The sequence below is a fragment of the Sorex fumeus genome, unplaced genomic scaffold (assembly GCF_029834395.1).
Source record: "Sorex fumeus unplaced genomic scaffold, SorFum_2.1 ptg000178l, whole genome shotgun sequence".
Classification (NCBI taxonomy): domain Eukaryota; kingdom Metazoa; phylum Chordata; class Mammalia; order Eulipotyphla; family Soricidae; genus Sorex; species Sorex fumeus.
In genome coordinates, this window is record NW_026606235.1 from 288,518 (window position 1) to 307,509 (window position 18,992).

The window sequence follows — 18,992 nt, forward strand, 5'->3', positions numbered from 1 at the left end:
TTCCTAAGCCTGTTCCTGGGAAGTGGGGCAGGCAGGATGGCACTTACCCCCCATCATCCCATCACAAGAGGGCTCTGGGTGTCCGCAGAGGGTCACGCGCTGGAGGGGCCAAGAGCTCAGAGAGCCCCGAGTGGGCACTGAGGCGGGCGAGCCCGGGGGGAGACTTCGTAAGCCATACACACAGCCCACAGAGCAGCTATCCCCAGAGAAGGGGCTGGGGTACCCTCGACCCAGACAGCCCCCGCATGCCTGGCTCTGGAAACACTTGGCCCCACGTCCAGGGTTTATTTCTTGGCACAAGACAGTTCACTGAAGTCTCTTCTTTAGACGAGCCGACTCCTGCCGCTCTGAGCAGGGGGTATCCTGCTGTTCTGAGACCCTGGGCACCCCCCACACTTCCAGGGATGAGACCCGGGCTTGCTCCGGGCGACGAGACGAGCAGAAGCCCTTCAGGGGGGCAGCCCCGGGGGAGGTAGGGGAAGAGGCTGGCGTGCAGGCTGGCACTGAGCACGCGTGTCCCACCTGCAGCTGGGCTTCGTCACAGCATCCACGGCAAGGGCGGTGGCCAAGAGGCTCGGGAGCCCGGAGGAAGCCTGGGAAGGCAGGTGGTCACTCTTCCGGTCAGTTGTGGGGTGGCCAACAGCCCTGAGGAACTGAGGTGGAGACAGTGACCGGAACCCAGTGTCTCGGCGGACTCATCCGTCCTGGGTCCATTTGATAAAAAAAAAAAAACCCAAACCAAAAACCAAACCTGAAGAAACAGGTCGAAGAGTTCCTGCCGAGGGAACTTTCTCAGCACTGAAGAAAAACAACCCACAAAAAAACTCATCCCCCACAGAACCGGAATAAGACGATGAAGGAAAATGCAAGATTTATCTACAGGCCCTCCCGCACCCTCGCAGCCCCGGGTCCAGGAACACTGTGCCAGGAGTCACAGCCCAAAGGGCAGGAGCGATTTTATTTTGGGCGCCTGCAGTCCCCTGCGCAGGTGGCTTCCAGTCCGACGACGAGGTGGGCCTGGCCCTGGTCCGGTCCACCTCATCAGTCTATCTTCACAGCAGCGTAGATCTTGCGGACAAACATGTAGGCTGCATAGAAGCCGATGGTGCCCGTGAGGAGCCAGAAGGACAGGACCATGAGGGCCGTGTAGCCAAAGTAGAGCAGCGAGGGGATGAACTCGACAATGTCCAGCTGGGCACGAGCAGAGAAGAGAGACACGGTCGCTGAGTGCAGTCTGCCGCGGGCAGCGACCGGCGCCTACCTTCCCCGGTCTCACGAGAAAGGGGCAAGAGCTGGCAAAAGGGTGGGCGGCGGGTGCGAGGGGAGGGGCGTGGGCTGCGGGTGTGAGAGGACAGGGAGGGCTGTGGGGGGGGGGTGGCGGGAAGGGGGTTCAGGCTGCATGTAGTTTCAGAAAGTGAATCTACAGTCTGAGGATGGAAGTTCCAAGGAGGCCGATTTCCAAAGAGAATGTGTCAGAAGGAAGTGGCTTCTGCCACTAACTGCGCCAGGACAGGGTCAGCAAACTTTTTGGTCAAGAGTCAGAGAGGGGAGGGGGGAGGGAACGCAGATGGAGGCAGATGGACATGACGGAAGGACAGTAGTGGAGGTCACAGGACCTTGGGGTGGTCATGTGTGGTAACTCTGTACATCAACACTACACATCAAAAACATAATACCTAAACTTAAAGATTTTTTTCTTTAAAGAGCCAAATTAAGGGCTGAAAGAGAGTACAGTGGGTAGGGTGACTGATTGCCTTGCACATGGCTGACCCGGGCTTGATTCCTGGCATCCCATATGGTCCCTAAGCCCCGCCAGGTGTGATTCCTGAGTGCAGAGCCAGGAGTCAGCCGTGAGCACTGCTGGGTGTGGCCCAACAACAACAAAGTCAGATTATAAATAGTGTTGGGCTTAAGGGCCATATGGCATCTGTCAAACAACTTGACTCGCCAGGGAGAGCATGCACCTCAGCTCTGCTGGGTACAGACAGCCCCCAAACTAAAAACCAAAAATCAACATACAAAAACTACCCACCACCACCAAAAACTCAAATGACTCAATTCTGCCACTGTACGGTAAAATCTCCCCACCTGGATGTCAGCAAACCAGCATGGCTGAGCGCCAATAAACCCTGATTCAGAGGCAGGGCTGTGGCTGGCACCGAGGCTAGAGTCTGCTGGTGCCTGACTGGGAACCGCTTGTGTGGAAGCTTGGTATGGGCCTTGGCATGGAGGGGCACGCATGGCAAACTGGCAGCGCTCAGCACTGCCTGCCCTGGGCCTTCTGGACTTTCTAAGCCTGACATTTTAGGAAACGTGCTTTCCCAGCTTCAACCAATAGACCCAGGAGCCTCGTCAGGGCCCGCTGCCTGGCTGCAAATCAGAAGTGGGCTCAGGTTTGGAGAGGCGAGGCCCACTGGAGATGACCCCCAGCTCCTCCCATAGATGTCGTGGTGTATGCAGGCATCAATCTTTAAACACTGCACAGAGTGGGTCTGCTCTGTACTCTCACCACTCTGGCTACAGTGAACTCTGAATGTGCCAGTTCCTGAAGGCTATTCCAGCACTTTCTGCTTTCTTTCATCTTTAACGGCCTCTCTTATCAACTTTTCTTATTCTTCCATGTTACCTTCTGTTCTAGCTTCCCGAGGTGAAATCTACTCTATAAGATCAGGTTTCCCATGCAGTGATCTCACTGTCATTTAGCCTGAAGCCTTTTCTCTTTCTGAGAACACACATCCACTCTTTCCTGAAATTCCCATGTGCCACGGCAACTAAGTCCTGGAAGGGCTCTGACGGGCCCCAGGTTTAGGGGGAAAGCACAGGTTTTCTCCCGGGCCCTTCCCTTCCCCTTGCCCACCCGGAGGGCGGTACCTTGTTAACAAAATAGAAGATGGCATAGACCAGGACGTAGAAGGCTGAGCCCCCGGAGACCAGGAAGTTTCGCCACCACCAGCGGTAATCCTGAGGGGAAAGAAGCGTCATGGCGGTCTTCAGGCAGGATCCAAACCCATATTTCACACTGGCCATGAAGGCGAACGACTTTGGGCTAAGAATACAGATAACTAGGGTGATGGGAATGTTTCTGATCTTGGCTGAGATGGCGGCTTGACAACCGCAGGCCCTTCTGAAAACTCACAGGACTGAGGACTCCAGAGCGAACCTGACTGCCGCCAACAGTGGGAGAACTGCGTGGACGACTCGCTTTGTTTAACCAAGCGCCCACCGCGTGTCAGGCGCTGTTCCCTGGAAGGTGCGCTGTGTGGCGGCTCGTTTAGTCCTGGGGGCAGCCCCCAGGCTGCCCTATTGCTGGCCCTGTCACACAGGGAAGGAAGGCCCCAAGAGGGCAGGAGGCAGTGCTCTGCCCGCTCTGCCAGGGGCTTGGCATGGAAGGATGGCAGGTCACCAGCCCCTGCCTGCTCTCAGGAGACCACTCTTGGCGTGGACATACCTGATCACCAGGTTGTAGGGACTCCCACACTTCCAGCCGAGGCATGCCTCTTGACCCCTAGCAGGGAGCTGAGACACAGGCCCTCGGAGGAATCTATACGTATGTCCGGGACTCAAGGCAGGCCGCGCCTCCTTACACACGGCCCATACGCATTCCAACCCCAGGTACTCCACATGGTTCCCGAGTCCCACCATGAGAGATCCCTGAGCTTAAAGCCAGGAGTCAGCTCTGAGCACTGCTGGGTGTAACCCCAAGCCCCCACCCCTCTGCAAATAACACCCCCTAAAACAAAACCCATACCAAGCCCAAAAACCAAACGCAAAACCATAAAAATCTCAAGGCCCGAGGAGAGGCCCATGCACTATGCGGTGTCCCTGCAGGCCGCTCACCTCTGCACAGAGCTGGAAGTACACCATGACAATGCTGATCTGGGAGCAGGAGACCACCAGGATGATGAAGACGAGGAACAGGAAGCCAAAGAGATAATAAAACTGATTCTCCCATATTGCCTGTGGACAAACAGAGCCAACGGGGCCTTCAGAAGGGCGCCACGTCCTCGACGGGAATGGCGCACCCCACCTGCACCGCCGGGGCAGCAGCAGAGACGTGGCCAGGGGGTCTGGCACCTGGCCGGGCAAGGCTGCCTTAGTCATGGGTGGTGGCTCCCAACTCCCACCGCCCAGTGAACAGAGCGCAGAGTGACTGGGTCCATGCAGGGCAGCTGCTACCTGGAAGCCCGGCCTCTGACGGCTGGGACGACCCAGGGGCACATGAAGAGAGGTGGCCAGCCACCCTCTGACCAGGTTTCTGCTCAGACCAGGCGGGAGTCAGGGCACTCAGGGAAACGCCGGGGCGTGGGAGAGCTAAACCTCAATGGCTCTGAGGGGCCCCTTGTGCCAGCCCCAACCCTGGCACACTGGTCAAGGAGCTGCCAGCACCACGACTACCGAGCAAGGAGCTCCTGAGTGCCAACCCCGGGCCATGAGCCAGGATCCCACGCCAGGGAAAGGTGTGGGGGCACCTGGGAATGAAAGCAGACCTGGCAATGATGGTACCGTGGTGCTAAGGGGCCTGAAGAGGGGTAGATGGGGTTTACCCTTCTGTCCCTCACGGTGGGGCGGTTCTGGTCATCCTGGGAGACCAGAGGGGAATCTGGGCGGGCGGAAGTACTCACACTGAAGATGAAGAACAGCTCGATAAACATGGCACCGAAGGGCAGGATCCCGGCCATGAGGATGCTGCGGCAGAAGGGGAGGGTGAGTGCCGCCCAGCCCAGACCCCGCAGGCGCCTCTCGAGAGGCAGAGGGGTGGGCATCCGCCCCATCTCCCAGGCCAGGAAACAGGCGCCCTCCACTGTCCCACTGCACGGCCCACCCTGGCTTCCCCGGCCTGGCTCCTTCTGGCCGAACCCAAGTGGGGCTCCGACACACACACTGCTCCTCTCTTGGGGTCCAGCTGAGCTCACTGAAGCCACCCAGATCTGTAGGTGCACCAGTGGCACCTCCCCGCCCCCAGGCCCCGCCACTTCCACAGAGACTCACCCCACAAACCGGTTCATGTACCACCGCTGCTCGGGGATCTGCCGGGGGATCTGGTTGGTGCGCACAGGGTTGTCATACGGCTGCTTGCGGAAGCCGAAGTAGTAGCCCAAGTAGACGAGGGGCAGGGAGATGCCGAACCACATGCACAGCAGGGCCACCATGGTGGGGAAGGGCACCTGCGGGCACAGCGCTGTGAGGTGGGGGGGCGGGCCCACAGGGGAAAGTCCCGCTTCCCCCAAAAGCAAACCCAAACAAAACAGAGCAACAGTAACAACTGGAAAAAAAAAAAAAAACATGGACTGGGGCCTGAGCAACAGTACAGTAGGGAGCGCATTTGCCTTGCATGCGGCCGACCCAGTTTGATCCCTGGCATGCACAAGGTCCCCGAGCATCGCCAGGAGTAATTCCTGAATGCAGAACCAGGATTAACCTCTGAACATCACCGGTGTGACCCCAAGACAAAAACAAAACAAAACAAAACAAAACTCACATGTACTTAGTGCAGGGGAAGGGAGGAGGTGGAGGTTCAGGCTACATCTTACAGTGTTGTGGGGTTACTCCTAGCTCAGTGCTCAAGACTGAACCCGGGGTTTCCACATGTAAAGCACGTGCCCAGCTCTTTGCACTATCTTTCTGGCTCACACAACTCGGCGGACCCTGGTTCAATCCCTGGCACTGCCAGGATTATCCTCTGAGCACTGATGGCCCCGAAACCCAAACCTCTTCTACTCTCACAAAACCTTACCAAAAAATGTACTGTTAAGTGAAAGTAGGCTATGAATATTTATATATTTGAATGAAAACACCAATACTTATATGCATATATGCTGAAAACGGGCTGGAGCAATAGCACAGCAGGTAGGGCTTTTGCCTTGCATGAGGCTGACCCAAGTTCGATTCCTCTGCCCCTCTCAAGAGAGCCCAGCAAGCTACCGAGAGTCTCACCCACCCAGCAAAGCCTGGCAAGCTACCCATGACGTATTTGATATGCCAAATACAGTAACAACAAGTCTCATAATGTTACTGGGCCCACTCAAGCAAATCGATGAACAACAGGAGGACAGTGCTACAGTGCTGAAAACAGCCTATACCAAGTACTTGCTCTGCTAGGATTTAAGGGATCGGAACCAATTTTACATTTCCATCTTTCTCCACTTCTGTACATTATGGTTCTTACAAAAACCATACCAAAAGGAAGAAATGAATTACTATAAACGTACTTAGAACAAAGAAAACATCACAGATGTTTGAGGTTGTATTTTTTTTTTTTGGTAATTAAAAATTCTATAATTCCACTTTGAATATAGCTTGAAAAAAAAAAGAAGAAGAAGAAGAAGGGATGTTCAAAACTACAAAAGCACAGTCCAGAGCTGAGCGTCTCTGTGCTCGCGGGAGAGCAGTGCAGAGTCCAGAAAGGGGAAGGAAGAAGGAAGCGCCAACGGCTCCTGGGCGTGCAGAGACCCAGGGCTGGAGGGGCACCGGCAGGAGGGAGGTTCATGCCGCCTGCCGCAGACTCCAGATCCGAATCAGGACATCGTGGGCAACTGCAGCGGGATGGGCTGGCACGAGGGATTCCAGCCTCCCGCTGTGTGCTGCACCCGCCCAGGGGCAGGGGCATAGGAGAGGCCGCTTTCGGGAAGAGTGACCGACAATCACAGCAGTTTCCCGTGGTGGAGTCAAAGGGAAAGCCCCCAGGGGGCCCCAGAACTGGGGAAGCAGCCCCACAGAGACATGGGCGAAGGCCAGCCAGCTGACCGCGGGTTGGGCAGGGCTGGGGAAACGCCAGCTAGCCCTCTGCCACCAGAGCTGGGAACACAACTTTGGGTGCCCAAAAAGGGAAGGGAAAGGCAGGAAGTGACCTGGGGCGGGGGGCTGCCCGGGCGGGGCAGGGCTCTTACCGCTCCCGACGAGTGTTTGCCCCAGATGAAGCAATTCAGCACGAAGCAGATGCCAAACACCACACCAGGGTACAGAGTTGCTGTCTGCAAGCAAGAGGCGGGAGACTGAGAAGCTCCTGCCTGGGCAAACCCGGCCCCAGCTCCTCAGGACTCCTTTCAGAAGGGACCCCCTGATCTCGGAGCCAGGCCGGCCTCCTATTCTGTGTTCTTCTTATCCCTAACTGCCCTCCTGTGCCCCCACTTCTGTCTATAACTGGGTCTGATCAGCGTCTCCTGAGACCCCCCAGTCTGTGACACCCCCTCACCACCCAGGGTGTGTCCGCCTTGCACAACAACGTGCAGTTCCCGGCACTCGAAACCCAGGGACAGCTCTCTGCTGAACCGTGACTGATAAACAAGATGCTGATGAAAGCGAGTGTGGGCACCACGGCCCCAGCGGCCCAGGGAAGTGGGGAGCCCACCGCAGAGGCACACACTTACACAGAAGGCGCCTTTCTTCCACCGGTGGCCTTTGAGAGTGCGGTAGAGCCGACCGGCAGAGAATCCGCCGAACACCCTATGGGGAAACAGCAGGGGGGGTGGGGGTGGGGCTGTGAGCAGGTGCACAGGCGGTGCGGGGTGGCCCCTAAGCCCCCTCTGACACACCTACCCCATGAACATGAAGAGGAAGCAGGCGGTGGTCATGAGAGCGCCCCGGCTGGAAGGCGACAGCATCCCAAGCATGGCCACAACTGCAGAGCAGGGAGGGGAGGGAGAAAGGCCAGAGAGACGTCAGGGGGCTGGTGCTGGGCCCAGAGTCCACCCCTGCCCAGGTTCCCTTCCCACCCCCTCCCACCTCCCCGCCAGAACAGCCACTAGGCTCCTCTCACAGGGTGCTGGGCTCGACTGAGGTCCACTGGGGCACAGCCGTCAGCACAGGTCACCAGCCGGGCTCAGGGCTGAGGGGATCAGCCGTGCCAGCTGACTGGGCCTGCCCCAGCAATCCGCTGGGAAACAGGGGCCCCAAAGTGAAACGGCCTGTCTCTGCCCATAAAGTTGGGAGGCAAGGGGGAGAGGCTCAGTGAGGCAGAGCACGGTCACTAGCAAATTTTAAAACTCTCATCACAAGGCAGAAATGGAATGATGCGATCATCTTGCAATACCTATACACACATTTACACATTATACATATACGTAAGTCTGTATTGATTGGTCTGTTTACCTTACTACTACCATGTTAAATATTGAAAGGATTAAAAAAACCTTGCCAGACTGACTTCAGAATTGTCTAGAAATCCTCCATATTCATTTTTTGGGGCTGGCCTAAGCCTGTTTTTTTTGGGGGGGATCACACCCAGCTGTGCTCAGGGCTGACTCCTGGCTTTGAGCTCACAGATCACTCTTAGCAGGGCTCAGGGGACCACATACGGTGCCGGGGACTGAACCGGGTTGGCTGCGTCCAAGGCAAGCGCCCTGTCCGCTGTACTCTCTCTCAGGTCCCACTGCCTGAAGTCTTAATCGGGGTGCTGTGGTGGGTTAGCCACCTGAACAGTTGGCACTAGAGGAGGCCACGCTGCCAGAGCTGCCGGGGGCTGTATGGCAGGCGAGCCCACCAGGAGCTGAGGCACAGTCTCTGTGGGGACAGGTGGCTCTCCCTGACCCAGAGAGAGGGAAGCCCCGCCCCTTGGCTGCCCCCTGAGGTCAGCCCCCCTCCAGGCGCACTCACAGATGACGATGAGGATCATACAGAAGAGCTGAATGCCTGAGCCCAACAGGGAGCTGAGGATCATGGGGTACTGGGGGGGCCGGAAGACGTCGCCATGCACCAGCTTCCACCCAGACTCCTCCATGGTGTCTTCCTGTGGCAGAGAGGCAGAGAGTGACGCTGCGTCCACATTCCCAGATGAGGGAGGGCCCTGGGGCATGCAGATGCCAACCAGCCCTGCCTGGCACTGGGGCTGACTATCAAGCTATGCATGATCTTACACACGTTGGGGGGGAGGGGGAGGGCGGGATGAGAAGAAACTCCTCAGTATGTGGTCAAGTTTCACATCAATGGAGAGCAGTAAATAGCAGAGGAGAAAAAAACATTGAATGCAGAAAGACAGGGGTTGGGGCTGCAACTCTGACAGAGCGTAAACTGCAGGTACAAGGCAACAAGGCGCCAGCTGGGGTCCCAGAGTGGAGAAGGGGAGGACAGAACCCTGAAAGACGGAACACAGCTTCACCCTGCCTTCTGGTCCTTGACAAATGTATGTGACACATGAAGCTGGGCTCAGCCTGTATTCTACTGTGATTTTGTTATTTTCTGTTTAAGTCTAATCAATGCATCCACGGGTTCAAGGCCTAGGCTGGGCAATGTTGTGCCACACAGACTGAGTACTGTGGGGGAACCGCGGCCACACCCGATCCAGTTGATTTGAGTGAGAAGTGAAGCAGCAATGGATATTTCTAGAGCAAGTCTGTACTTTGATGCTTCTCGTAAGGACAATTCTAGAATCACTGGGTCAAAGCAAGGTGACAATCTTAGAATCCTTGTCCATGTCTCCTGTGCAGCTGGCATGGGAAGGCGACTCTCCCATGTGATGCTAATCAAGAACGCTATTCACACACACGTGGAAACATGCATGCATCTATGCCATCTGATGCTCTGCTCATGACCGTCTCCTCGTGATGGTCTGAATCTGTGAGCCACTGTCACTGCTGAGGGAACAGCTTCCCACATGCCTAACAAGCATGCGAGCTACTAATCTTTCTTTTTTTTGCTTTTTGGGTCACACCCGGCGATGCACAGGGGTTACTCCTGGCTCATGCACTCAGGAATTGCTCCTGGCAGTGCTCGGAGGACCATATGGGATGCTGGGAATCGAACTCGGGTCAGCTGCGTGCAAGGCAAACACCCTCCAGTCCCCAGGTTTCTTTCTTGTTTCAACTGTATCATCTTCTTCTAAGTGTGTGGCAAATACTCCTTCTCCTCATCATAGTTTTGTTTCTTTCATGTATTCTGACATGTACAGCAGTTAAAAGGTTTTTATATTTTGTTTTGTGGGTCACATGCAGTGAGGAAGTGCTCAGGGGACCACGTGAGCAGGAGAGACAACCTCAGTGCAGCATGCGCTCCAGGCCTCTACGCCATCTCTGGGCCCCATTAAAATAGGATCCCCGCCCCCCGGTACTCAGGGGGTACAGGGGCCGCTCCTGGTGATGCTTGGTTACCTGGGTCAGCAGTTCAACGTGAGGGGCTGAAGGTACTGTTGCTCAGGTGTGTGGTGCTGGGGACCACCTGGGCTACCCTGGCAGAGCTGGCACTGCTCGGGGGCCTCCAAAGTCATGCCCAGCGGTGCTTAGGGAGTGCTGGGGTGCCGAGGATCAAATCATGGCAGATTCCATCTTAATTCCTGCAGTATCTCTCTAGAACTCCCCCATTACATTTTCTTACGTGTCCAAGGAATCAAGTCTCCTTTCCATAATTTCTTCTATTACTTCTATACTTAGAATTAGAATCTTACCTCTACCACTTTGTTCATTTAAAATTCTTTTTAGACCTCACCTGGTGGTGCTCAGGGCTGTCTCCTGGCTCTGCGCTCAGGAATCACTCCTGGTGACGTGCAGGGAACCAAATGGGGTGCCAGGATCGACCCCAGGTCAGCCAGGTGCAAGGCAAGTGCCCTACCCACGGTACAATATAGCTCTGGCCTCAGATATGTGTGTATTTAATAGGAACCTCCTCAGGGATGCTGGGGTCAGGGTTCCCTCCTGGCAATGCTTGGCCAGGCGGTACAGGCCAGCTGGCCTGGCAGTATGGGCTGCCCAGGCTGCAGGCGCTGGGGGCTACACTCCACCCAGCCCCCTTTCTCATCTGCGTCAAAGACCGCATCCCCTTCCCACCCACATCGGGTAGGTCATCCCGACGTACAATGTCATCCTCCTTGTTGTAGTTGGCGATGTCCTTCCTCAGGGTACGAATGATGATCATGCTGAGGATGCCTGCGGGGACAAGGTGCGGGAGTCCTTATGCGGTGGTCCTCCAGCGCTCTGCAGCCTTCTTCCAGTGTCTCAACCCCTCCCTCGGGGCAGCAGTCACAGGACACCCGACTCCAAGCAGCCTGTGGGCTCAGCCCAGTCCAGCCCAGCCTGCCCAGGCCTCACTCTGCCCCCTCCTCCTGGAGAGGTACCGCCTTTACTGTTTCACAGATCCCTCTCACTCCTCCTTTCCTTTACTCTGGCTGTCTCCTCTGTGTGGAGGGTCTCACGGCCCCCAAACTCCTTCCTCTCGCTTCGAGACCTCCCCAAGGCAGCTAAATGTTCAAGGGGTCCCACATGGACTGTCAGAGAATGCAGTTCCACTGGTCATATGACCTCAAGCCAATTTAACATTTCCAGGCTTAACTCATGGGACTTCCGGGACTGAGATGTTTGTGAGGTGCTTGTCAGCGCAGCAGCTGACCCCTGGGGGGGTCTTTTGTGTGTAGACCACACCAGGCAGAACCACAGGGCCACTCCCAGCTCTGTGATCAGGGGCTGTTCCTGGCAGTGCTCAGGGGACCAGGTGGTACTAGGATTGAACCCAGGCCACCTGCATGCCAAGCATGTACTCAGGCATGAAGTATGCGCTCTCTCTCTCTCTCTCTCTCTCTCTCTATATATATATATATATATATATATATATAAATAAAGGTAAAGGTCCTCCCGTTGTTCATCGATTTGCTCGAGCGGGCCCAGTAACGTCTCCATTGGAGAGTTTGTTGTTACTGTGTCTGGCATATCGAATACTCTCGGTAGCTTGCTGGGCTCTCCGAGAGGGGCGGAGGAATTGAACTCGGGTCGGCCATGCTGGCCGCATGTAAGGCGAACGCCCTACCGCTGTGCTATATACACACACACACACACACACACTTTGAGCCACACCTGGGGTTCTCAGGGGATCATATGGGGTGCCAGGGATCAAAGGGGGTCAGATGCGTGCAAGGCAATTGTCCTACTCCATCCCCAATCCCCCGTGAATGTTTACTCTCCAACAGCTAGAATTGCCAATATATTTCATTTGATATTAAATTGATCTACCTTCCACTTTCGTCGGCCCGCCTCCTCTCTTGCCACCTCTGGCCACCCAGCTTCTCGCCTGGGTGTCCCCCTGCAAGGCCATGAGTTTCACCGGAGCTGGACCTGGGCCCTGAGGGGCGGCGCCTCTTCACACAGGCCTTTCCTAACACAGGTGGCCCCTTTCCCCCTCAGCCCCTGCCTCGAAGGGGCTCCCTATCTGTGTGCCCCACAGCACTTATCGCTACTGCAGCTCCACCCTGAGTGCGCTGGCCGACTCTCCCTCCACCTGAATAGAGGCGGTGTGGGGCAGAGGCCGGGGTGGGGCGCCCAGCAGTCTCCATCCAGCAGGGTGCCTGTCCCTGAACAGAAGGAGCCAGGGGCTCGGTGCCTGAGCCAGGGTGTGTGTGCATGAGGAGAGGCCCTCTTCGCCCAAGGGAGCAAATGCTGGGGTGGAGTCTCAGCATTTTTCACCAATGTGCACCCAAACTCCAACGCAGAGTCCTGCTGCTGTTTGCTGACCCAGCTCTGCGCACAGAGCATGCTCAGAAGTTCTAGAATACTCTAGAAGTTCTCTCTGACAGATATACTGACACAGCCCTCCTCGGCCCCTGGCTTCTCCGCGGCCCAACTCACAGGTCTCTCACCTGACAGGAAGAAGACCACCACGACAGAGTTAATGATAGAGAACCAGTGGATCTGCACGTCGCTCATGGTCAGGTAGGTGTCCCAGCGAGAGGCCCACTTGATGTCGCTTTCCTGGGGGGCACAGAGGAAGCGCGTAAGAGCCAGGACTCCCAGGGGTGTTCTTGTCATCGCTGTTGTCAGCATGGGGCCAGTTCCCATGATGCCTGAGCAGCGTGCAGGGGACCATGCAGTGCCAAGGATCAAATTCACCTGAGTCACAGCCTGGGCCCCCCAATTTTTTTGGTTTTGGGGCTACACTTAGGGTGCTGGGGGTTGCTTCCAGTGGTGCCAGGGATCAAACTGGCATGCAATGCAAATGCCTTACCCCCTGGACCATCTTTCTGGCTCCCCTAAGATGACAGTTTTTCCCCACACCAGAACCATCCCCCTGCTGTGGGCGCCAGGCCTGCTCACCTCCCAGTGTACGGAGTAGGTGAAGTACAGCTGGTTCTCCTTGTTTGGGTCAATTTCTTGGGGTGAGGAGTTGGTGCCCTCGGGCAGGGTACATGACTTCTTCTCGCCTGTTTTGAGGTCTGTGAGAGACAGAGACTCAGTCTGTTCCTGTGGGGGGTCAGCGCCACAGACCAGGGCTGCTGGTAGTTAGGGTGGGGGTTGAGGCGGGGGTGGGGGCAGGCTAGAAGCTGCTTCTGAGCTGCTGAGAGCAGTGGGGGTTGGGAGGGCAACTGCAACAATGTCCTTCAACTGTGCCCCCAGAGCCGTGCCCTTCCAAAGCGCCCGGTGGGCTGCAGAGCATGGGTTCAGAGGTGGGGATCGGTCTCATTTAGTCAGTCTCCCTTCACTTCACGGAAGTAGTCACTCATTTAATCAACCTCACTCGCTCGGCCAGGCTTCCCCAACTCACTTCACCCACCAAGTTCAGGCACTGTAGCGATTCCCTCAGCTATTTCCTTCACATACTCATCTGTTCGTCCTCCTCTCTCCCCATTTGTTCAACCAATGAGCATAAAGCCAGTGCCTGCGGTGCGGGAAATAACATGGCACGCAAAAGAGACCATCTCTGACCTCAATAAGCTGGGGGCGGCTGGGGGTGAGGGGACGCAGACGATGTCAGGGACTTGACGGAAGCACATGTGACTGTGCTCACAGGAGAGACGGTTTGTGCTTTTCCTCTCTGCCTTACATGAGACAGCCGAGAAAAGAAACAGAAGGCCAGAAACCCCACACCGCTGTGGACAAGAGCGCTGGGCTTGCTATGCCAATGCCGGCCTTGCAGTGCGGGAAGGCTGGTGGGACAAGGGGGAACCGTAGGCAGGGTTGGGCCAGGCTCCCGGAGCCCCAATCACTGTGACCCCAAGCCCCTTCTAGTCTGTGTCGATGACTCCCACAGATGAAGAGAGACACTGAAGGCCACTGTCCTGGAGCTCTGCCTACACCCTTGCTCTCATCTTACCCCAAGGGAGCCGGCTGGTTCTCAGGAAGAGGCCCAGCCAAGCCCCTGGCTGCTTCACTAGAGAGGATCACAGCACACACCCGGGAGCTGCCAGCAGGTGGTAAACCGATAAGGCGCTCAGGCCAGGGCGTGACATATGTCTGCTGTCTCCTCACCCCCCACCTTCTCCGAAGGGAAGGCGGAGACCCTACCCTGACTGGTCCTGCGGGCCCCCAGCCATGCCAGGACTCGAGTGGGAGAAGATGCTGGTGTGAAACCCCAGGCCCCTCCAGCCCTGCCCCTCTGCTCACACCTCCCCACTCACCCTCCAGCCTGATGCTCTGGGGAATCACCTCGAAGCGGACGACGCGGTACGTGTGCTCCTGGTCCTCTTCCAGGTCCTCTCGGTGGTAGTAGAGAATGAACGAGAGGTGATTGTGCAGGTAGATCTAAAACAGAGCAAGGGAGGGCACGTGAGAGCTGGGGCCAAGAAACCACCAGGAAAGTCCCCCAGGCACTGGGGGCCTCCTCTTGCCAGCTGTCACAGCCCCCTACAAGCCACCGCTTCATAGCACCTCCCTGATCAGAAACCCTCTCGGACACCCTGAAGCTTATGAGGAAAACCCCCAGCCTCCTCCAGGGCCCTCTAGAATCTGTCCCTAAAGCCCCCATCATCATCAGCTTCTTGGCTACATCTGCTCGCCAGGTGGCCTGGTGCTCTCCTCACTGCCTAAACGATGCCCGCACTGCTGCTCTGATCACAGCACTCGCTCCCCCTACTCTCCCCTGCACCGAGCTACTTCCCAGCTCCACCTTCTCGGCGACAACCGCAGAGACACACGGGACTCCCTTGGAGTCCAGTGTCAAGTCCTCTGCCACAGACCAGCACAGTCTGTCAGGGAACAGACTTGAGACCCAGGGTCTTACACTGTCACTTCTCTTTCCAAGTAGGAAATGCTTTTTTGAGAACAGAGATTGTGCTTCAAAATAAATATTTTTGGGGCTGGAGCGATAGTATAGCGGGTAGGGGGTTTGCCTTCCACGCGGCCGACCCGGGTTCGATTCCCAGCATCCCATATGGTCCCCCGAGCACTGCCAGGAGTGATTCCTAAGTGCAGAACCAGGAGTAACCCCTGTGCATCACCGGGTGTGACCCAAAAAGAAAAAATAAACTGGAGATAGATTAGACTAAAAATAAATAAATATTTTTGTGTTTCACTCCCTGAGTATCAAAGGCTTGTATCAGAGCATCAGGACCTTAGGAGAATCACGGTGAAGATCATTGCTGCCAATGGCCGAGGAGACAGTTCAAGGGCTGGGGCCATGCAAGGCATGCGCCTGACTCAGGTTCGAGCCCCAGACCTCTGCAGGGCCCAGCACTTGAACCACTAGCCTGGCTAGTCAAGGTCTCCGGGAGTGGCTCTCCAACTCCCCGAGCACCTCACAGAAGGGCCTCTCCCCCACAAAAGAGCTCAATGTCACTGTCAGTATGTTTCTCAGAGTCTGTGCTCTGAGGTGCTCAGACAGATGGTCTGACGCGGCCGCTGAACAGCCCCAGAGGAGGCTGGTTTTTACAGATATCTGACGGAAGGCGAAATGGTATCACCCTGCCGCACCCCTCTCTTGACATCAACGATCACTTCTTTGTAGAATGGTGAGATCCTGGTAGTGAATCCACAATACAGCTCACGGAGGATCCTGATGTATTGGGCTTGAATGCCCTGATTGGCTAGGGCTTCAATGACCGCTTCCGTCTCAACAGAATCAAAGGCCTTCTTTAAATCAATGAACGTTAAGCAGAGCGGCATCTTGAACTCCCGAGAAACCTCAATGAGTTTGGTTATCGTGTGGATATGGTCGATGGTGCTGAATCCTTTGCGGAACCCTGCTTGCTCACATGGTTGTCCTTCATCTAGTGTTCTGCCAATCCTATTCAGGATGACTCGAGTGAACAACTTGTAGATGACAGACAATAGGCAGATCGGGCGATAGTTGCCAATGTCATGGATGTCTCCCTTCTTGAACAGTAGTACGGTCCTGCTGGTTTTCCATTGAGATGGAACCTTGCATTCAGACAGGTAGCGAGTGAAGAGCCGAGCCAGTGTATTGATGAGTACTGACGGCAGGTTCTTCAGGTGTTCAGGTCTGACCTTGTCTGGGCCGGGTGCTGTTTGCTTCTTTACTGACGAAATGGCGTGTCGGATTTCGGAAGGGAGAACGTTGGGAACGACATACCCATCCTGTGGAATTTGGTATGTCGGCAAGTGGACATGGCTATCGAAGAGATTTGAGTAGAAGTCATGGATAATCTTCTCCATTGCCGTTCTCTTCAGTGCCACCCTCGAGAACATCATGCGACGACTGGAATGGGAAGGAATGGGAGTGAAGATAGATGGTCGGCAACTACACCACCTCCGCTTTGCTGATGACATTGTTTTAATAACACCAAACATCAGCCAAGCGGCACAAATGCTGGCCGACTTTGACCGTGAGTGTGGAAAGGTAGGACTACAGCTGAATCTTACGAAGACAATGTTTATGAGAAACAGCCTTGTTCCTGACGCCCCATTCGCTCTCAATGGAACGACCATCTCCGAATGCAACAGCTATGTGTACCTAGGTCGAGAGGTCAACATGACAAATGACCTGGCACCCGAGCTGCGCAGGAGGAAGAGAGCGGCTTGGAACGCCTTCAAGAACGTCGAAGAAATAGCTAAGAGGACGAAGAACCTCCGGCTCCGGGCACATCTCTTTGATTCCACTGTTCTTCCTGCATTAACATATGCCTCAGAGACCTGGGCCCTACGCAAACAAGATGAGAACGCCATTCAGGTCTCCCAAAGAAGAATAGAAAGAGCTATGCTTGGAATATCACGTTTCACTCAAATGAGAGAACGAATCCGGAGTTCTGACATCCGTCGACGATCAAGGATCAGGGACGCTGTCTCATTTGCCAAGGTGTCGAAAATCAGATGGGCTGGTCACGTAATGAGATTTAAAGACGACCGTTGGACTAGAGCTGTTACTGATTGGATTCCACGGGATGTCAAGAGACCGCGTGGCCGCCCACCTACCAGATGGTCAGACTTCTTTGTCAAGGTCATGAACGATCGGTTTGAGGCCCTCCATGTTCCCGGAGCGAAGAGATGCCATTGGGCTACACTAGCACGCGACAGGGACAAATGGAGACGTTACTGGCGCCCGCTCGAGCAAATCGACGACTAACGGGAAGTTAAGTGATTAAGTGACGGAAGGCAGCAAAGGCTGAAAGAGCGGAAGCACACAGCTCACAGTCACTCAACGAGGCATTGGAAGAACCAGGCCTGGGCTGGGCTCAGCAGTGACGGTGCGTGAGGCCCTGAATGCAGAGCCAGGACAGCAAAACAATTGATCCAAAAAAAAAAAAAAAAGGGGGGGTGAGGTTCTAAAGACACAAGGAGACGACTGCTCAGCTCACCCTCTGACAGCCTCACAGACTCCCGAGACGCCAGAGGTTTTGATGGCGGCGGTGGTGGCTGTGTATGTGTTTTTCTCTATATCAAGTGGTGTTTAGAGGCTACTCCCGGCTCTGTGCTTGGGGGACCCTCCTGGAGAAGCTCCAGAGATGCAATCGGAGCCGGCCACATGCAAGGCAAGTGCTGTCTCTCTGGCTCCTGAACCCTGACTTCTTAGGTACTGCGTGTCCCACCTGCTGCCCGGCATCTATCAGAGTCTGGACCAGGGGCCCTGGGCCTTTGGCAGGGCAGAGCCAGCGCACAGGGAGCAAGTGCCTCATCTCCCCTACCTGAGCCCAGGGCACAGTGCTTCCCTCTCTCCTGCAGCCCAGAACACTCATAATTTGGGGGTGCAGCTCCCCTCAGCCCACCAGGCACCAGAGACACTCTACCTTGTTGACATCCATGAAGCCCAGCCGGTAGCCGTGTTCAAACTGCACGTCCTTCTCCTTCTTCCGGTCATCTCCCTCGCGGTTGGAGTAGAGCTCCAGCCGGGTGGCCACGGGGAGATTATCGGCGATGCTGGAAACCCAAGGCCCCACTCAGTCCCTCGGGGTTTCCACTCCCAGCAGGGCCCGCCCCTACGCGGACACCGGGCTACAGGGAGCACAGGACAACTTACAGGTGCACATAATAGTCCTCTGTGATCCGCTCGGCCACCAGCCGGCTCTGCTCCACGCTCAGGGTCACTGGCTTGGACTCGCCGCACAGCACCTCACACTTCTTCTCGCTGTTCATGAGAACCTGGAAAGGGGTGTTGACAATCCGGTCCCCTCTCAGCACCTCTCCTGCCGTAAGAGAGACAGATGGAGCTCAGAGCTTCAGCCCCGAGGTTGCTGAGATCAGCAGAGCCAAGAAGACACAGGATGGACCCCTCACCGTGGGGGCCGCCTGATGGCGCTGCGACCTGACTCGCAGTGACCCTGGCCTCCCTGCCCGTTTACCTGGCCCACTCCCGCCTGCCGACCTCTCCTCCCCGCGTGAGCAGTGCGGACTCTGCAGCCTACAGACAGACCGCACCGGCTACCCCCAGGCCTCCGGCTGCTGCTTTCACCTGAGCTGCTGGGCCCTGCTCCACGCCCCGGGAAACTGTGACTCACTCTCTGAGCTCAGCTTCTATGGGTCGTGGCCTTCCCCAACCTCTTCATGACAGAGTTCCGTGCTCCCTCCTCTGGGCCTCTGAGGCAGAAGCAGCAGCCTGCACAGACCCTGCTCTGCCCTCTCCTAGCCCAGCAGTCGTGGAAAGGCATTGTAGCCTCACTGAGCCTCAGTCTGCTTCTCTGTCATGCGAGGACCATCGGTGCACTGAGGGCTGGGCTGGGCCGCGCTTCCCATCCGGGAGCATTAGGGTCCACCCCAGTGCCGCTGCGTGTCTGCTCACAGGGCTAGGGAAGGAGCAGTCGCAGGGGGGCAGGTAGCAAACAATATTTCTGCCACCGGCATCGCTGCTGTGTCTTTCCTTGTCCGTAGGGGAGTTAGGCGGAGAAATGCCCAGCCGTGCTCAGGGGCCCGTAA

At 56.1% G+C, this 18,992-nt stretch overlaps 1 protein-coding gene across 2 annotated transcripts in view; it reads right to left on the minus strand.

Annotated features, from left to right (window-relative positions):
- Positions 1-732: 732 nt before the first annotated feature.
- LOC130017131 (transmembrane 9 superfamily member 4) overlaps positions 733-18,992 on the minus strand; it is a 29,779-nt gene continuing 11,519 nt past the window's right edge. Inside the window, exons 3-17 of one of the 2 annotated variants that reach the window (XM_056107829.1) lie at positions 18,100-18,265; positions 17,870-17,999; positions 14,309-14,432; positions 13,008-13,126; positions 12,554-12,665; positions 10,783-10,853; positions 8,593-8,725; positions 7,537-7,618; positions 7,368-7,443; positions 6,888-6,971; positions 4,990-5,165; positions 4,623-4,686; positions 3,838-3,957; positions 2,872-2,961; positions 733-1,191 (exon numbers count right to left, since the gene is read on the minus strand). In XM_056107829.1, the coding sequence (XP_055963804.1) occupies positions 1,042-1,191; positions 2,872-2,961; positions 3,838-3,957; positions 4,623-4,686; positions 4,990-5,165; positions 6,888-6,971; positions 7,368-7,443; positions 7,537-7,618; positions 8,593-8,725; positions 10,783-10,853; positions 12,554-12,665; positions 13,008-13,126; positions 14,309-14,432; positions 17,870-17,999; positions 18,100-18,265 (1,697 nt within the window). In that variant the 3' untranslated portion in view covers positions 733-1,041. The remainder of the gene's footprint in view (positions 1,192-2,871; positions 2,962-3,837; positions 3,958-4,622; positions 4,687-4,989; positions 5,166-6,887; positions 6,972-7,367; positions 7,444-7,536; positions 7,619-8,592; positions 8,726-10,782; positions 10,854-12,553; positions 12,666-13,007; positions 13,127-14,308; positions 14,433-17,869; positions 18,000-18,099; positions 18,266-18,992) is intronic. The other variant, XM_056107828.1, reaches the window with a different exon arrangement.